Source organism: Cyclospora cayetanensis, unplaced genomic scaffold (assembly GCF_002999335.1).
Source record: "Cyclospora cayetanensis isolate NF1_C8 unplaced genomic scaffold, CcayRef3 CcayRef3_contig_402, whole genome shotgun sequence".
NCBI classification, from domain to species: Eukaryota; Apicomplexa; class Conoidasida; order Eucoccidiorida; family Eimeriidae; genus Cyclospora; species Cyclospora cayetanensis.
In genome coordinates, this window is record NW_020312373.1 from 1,785 (window position 1) to 5,697 (window position 3,913).

The 3,913-nt window shown below is 53.4% G+C and overlaps 1 protein-coding gene across 1 annotated transcript; it reads right to left on the bottom strand.

Annotated features, from left to right (window-relative positions):
- Window positions 1-218: 218 nt before the first annotated feature.
- LOC34622779 (GDP-mannose 4,6 dehydratase) lies at window positions 219-3,659 on the bottom strand. Its single transcript, XM_026334384.1, has 12 exons — window positions 3,607-3,659; window positions 3,316-3,416; window positions 3,111-3,208; window positions 2,898-3,013; window positions 2,525-2,613; window positions 2,216-2,373; window positions 1,857-1,986; window positions 1,655-1,718; window positions 1,372-1,531; window positions 1,070-1,158; window positions 538-785; window positions 219-310 (listed from the first exon to the last, which is right to left on the bottom strand). Exons 1-12 carry the CDS (start codon window positions 3,657-3,659, stop codon window positions 219-221), a joined length of 1,398 nt encoding a protein of 465 aa, XP_026190169.1.
- Window positions 3,660-3,913: the final 254 nt, after the last annotated feature.

Below are 3,913 nucleotides of genomic sequence, written 5' to 3' on the forward strand. Positions count from 1 at the left end.
CCAACAAGCAAACACTGCGCTGCAGCAGCAGCAGCAGCTTCTGCAAGAAAATTACTCCCTTCGACAGCAACTGGCTTCGTGCAGCAGCAGCAACAGCATCACCGCGGCAGCAGCAGCGCCCCGCGAGGGCAGGCAGCAAGACGTACAAGATGCGGTACGTGACACACCAGAAGCAGCAGCAACCACCGATCAATCCAAGCAGCATCACTTTTTAGTTTCTAAAAAGCAGGGGCACCGCCTGCTGCCTTCTGATGTGACTGATCCGCTGCAGCAACAAAGGGTCCTCGCGCTGCAGCAGCTCCTCGCCGACCTTCTGCAGCGTGTCAAAGATAAACAAAAAGTCAAAGAGTTGCGCAGTGCTGCGACAGCGCAGCTGCCGTAGCGGCAAACCACTCTGTCTTTCCTCCAGAAGCATCTGCAGCAACCTCCCACCAGGCAGGAGGGACGCTTAGAAGCACGCCCACTGCGTCAGGTCACGCCTGCTGCTACTAGAGAAGATAGGGTAGCATCAAAATCGCCTGCAGCGCTAGCCACCACAGCTTTCGATGCATTTCGCGCAACAGGGGACGTGGTCAGCGCAGCCGCCACGATATTGCGTTGAACCATAACCAGTAGGAAACACATACCATTTGTTGGTACATTTCATAAGCTTGTAACTTTTTACTGACTCTGGCCGGGAGGCTGTGTGTTGGCGAGGCGGTGCCTCCACTCCAAGACAAGGACTCCCGAACGTTCCGTGATTGCCCAGTGGAAAAAAGCTCGAAACCTGTAACACAGCCCTACAGCTTTCTTCTGGCCATTGCGCACCATACAGATGCAAACATGTATCACTCTTCTGTCACTGCTGCTTCTTCTCCTCCGAACAGGGGGAAGAACTGGACGATGGACTTGCCCAGTAAGCAAAAACGTTGTCAGTAAGTGGCCTCTTAGTAAGGACTTGAAGGGCCTCCAGAGAGCACACCGGCCTAGCTGCATTTGCTGCTTCTGGCAGCGCTACAGCTGCGCAAAGCGCGGCAACAATGGAATGCGCCTTCACGCAATCAAAATGTCATGCATGCCTTCCACGAGCGTGGCGATACGCGTATTGCACTCAGATGTGGATGGGGGGATTAGCCCAGCGTGCCGCATGTCGCTTTGCAGCATCTCAAACACGAGCTCCTGAACAGCAGATCGGGCCGCACACGCTTCATCGAAATAGCAAGCATGCATCATCATCCTAATCCGAGAATAATATTATGCAAAGCCCCCAAGGCGCCTCGACAAAAACCACCCCCTCCCTAACCCACCCTCATCAGGGGTGGGATAGTACAAGGATCGCCTACTGCGCTGTAGATGCCACTATTAATGCTGCCTGGCTGCGTAGAGACTCACAAGGAAGGTTACTTCTGGGTGCCAGTCGAGCTCCGCAGAAATCTTTGAAGCATCTCCCCGAAGCGCATTTACTTCAGTCGGACGAAAATGCTCCGTCGTTACCCGCACTAAGACCCGATCCCCGCAGACCCCGACCTCCTCTAAGCCTTGCCCTTTCCACCTGCAGCGGCATCCATCGAAACATCGAATGCACAGTGCAAATCAGAGAATACGAAGGGCAAATAACACGCAGCGTAGCCGCAAGGGCTTCTAGGATCAATCACAGAGGGATACAAAAACGTACTCAATGGGCAGACCCGCCATGGCGAAGGCAAGCTGGCAAAAGTCTCGGACAGAGAACTGCTTCCCTGAAGTTAGCACAACAGGCACATAGCAGCCTTCACATTTAGGCAGCAAGTGATGAGCCTGCGTCTCTGTCAGAGTGCTGCCGTTCGGTAACTGGAGCCGTCTGTCTAATCAGAATGTAGAATTCGAGGGTTCGTTACCCGTAGCTACTACGAAGTCTCTAGGAACGTCCTGCTGCAGCATAAGCCACATGCTCTTCACGTAGTCTCGCGAGTGGCCCCAGTCCCTGCGAGCGTCAAGATTGCCGAGTTCGAGGCAGTTAAGCTCTCCCTGCAGGATCGCAGACGACGAAAGACTTGCTCGGAATGCCAATCGCATCCCGAGTAGCGCCACGCAGAGGGAAGAAATAGGCTTTAGGCAGCGGAGGAAGACTGTCGCTGCAGGCAGACGAGGCTAAATGCCATGACTCGCTCAAAAGAACATCGTCTATGGATTCTCTTAGATGCCATCTCTTCCCACGTCGTCGCCCCCACAAAGTCGAACGCCCCCTATTTCTCACCTTTAGGATTCTCGCGATGCCCATCGTGATCTTCCGAGAGACAAAGTTAGTTCCTCTCCTGGGACTCTCGTGATTAAACAGGATGCCGCTAACGCAGAACATGTTATAGGCTGAGCGATACGTCTGCATTGTGAAGTGGCTGTATAACTTGGAGATACCTGCGCGCACGAAAGGGCGAAGCCACACGACCAGCATTACAGGCCTCCGAGCAAAGAAGGCAAGTCAATAACACGTGCGACAGCCAGCTCTGTTTTTCAAGACAATGCTGCCTCTCGTCTAAGGGTAAGGTTGCGCGCGCTTCCAAGTTACCGTAGGGTGAACACGGTTTGAATGGAGTTCCTTCGTTCTGCAGCTCTGCGTCGCTCGATCCAAACATCTCTGAAGAGGAGGCTTGAAACCTGCGACTCAAAGGCCGCACGGCAAAACTAGCAACCACGTAGGCCAAACAGCTGCAGATAGCAAGGAAAGCCAAAAGCACACTGTGCACTCAGTAATCTGCAGCTTCGGCTCGCTGAAGGCGCTCGCGTTCCGCAATGTGCCTCCCGTCTTTTCTCAAGTGCATTCAACGATTCAGTGACTTCTAAATCAGGTGGCTTGCGACCCCTGGAGGTCTGGGCTCCCTGCCTGTCGCTGAATCCGTTTGCATGCCGCAGCGAGAAAAAACATAAAATAGAGTGCTCACACGCGTGTCGTGCGCTCGAGACCTGCTGCCCTAATGGCCTCCAGCAAACGCAGAACCCCCACCCCCGTGGAATCCGTGGTGTGAATGGGCATTTCGAAGGAGACTTTCACATGACTCTGCAGCACAAGCACCCCACAGCAGTCCTCGGCAGGCTGGCCAGCACTCCCTGGAGCCCTGTAAGAGGGCCTCTTTTGAGCAGTCTGGATGCCATACCTGGGCAGCAAGGTTGTACACCTCATCGGGCTGCACACGAGATATGATGCTGAAGAGGGAAGTTGAGTCCACGATGTCGCCAAAGTGTAGCTGGACCTCTGGGCAAAGTGGCGCATTGCAAGGAACAAACTCTCCATATTCCATTTGCTGCCGACGACCCCACACAGACTCAGGTGTAAAAGGCATACGTGAGGAATACGCGTACTGTCTACTACTTTGTCGAGTCGCGCAGTGTTGACGGTGCTGCTGCGACGAATGAGCCCGTGGACTTCATATCCTTTTTGGAGTAAGAGCTCGCTGAGATACCTGCCAGACATTTTTGAATAGCCCCAGAGGAGTGTACATGGTACAAGAATAGCAACGCCATACAGGAATTGGCTTGCGGTACTCTGTAGTGTGAACACCGCCCCTAACCTGTGCATCGAACTGCACATGACTGACGCGTGTGGAGGGCAGAGACGAGCTTTCGAGGGGAAAGGTGAAGAGCTGCACTCACGATCCGTCTTGCCCTGTAATACCAGTAATGAGAGCCCGGCGAGGTCGCTTCATCTCTGAGATAACGCCCTTCTGCCCTCCTGTATTAAGCTGCCAGCAAAGAATTGAAATGCGTATTCTCCAGCCAAAGAGCGTTTGCGACTCTCACTGTAATGACTGCACCAAGCTATGGCACGGCTGATTTTTTAGGACAATCACGAATCAATCGCATTCCAAATGGAGAACAAAGAAACGATGAATTCCGGAGTCAGTGATTCTGGAAGACGGGGTAAGGCGTACTGAAAGATCTGGGGATACGGATGAGTAAG

What these genes read in the sequence shown, in the direction of transcription:
- LOC34622779 (XM_026334384.1), bottom strand. Translation starts at nt 3,659, where the DNA reads ATGAAGCGACCTCGCCGGGCTCTCATTACTGGTATTACAGGGCAAGAC. An exon ending in CTCGAGCGCACGACACGCGT is followed by an intron (nt 2,614 to 2,897) that starts GTGAGCACTCTA and finishes TTTGAGTCGCAG; the next exon opens with GTTTCAAGCCTCCTCTTCAG. An exon ending in CAAACCGTGTTCACCCTACG is followed by an intron (nt 2,374 to 2,524) that starts GTAACTTGGAAG and finishes TCGTGCGCGCAG; the next exon opens with GTATCTCCAAGTTATACAGC.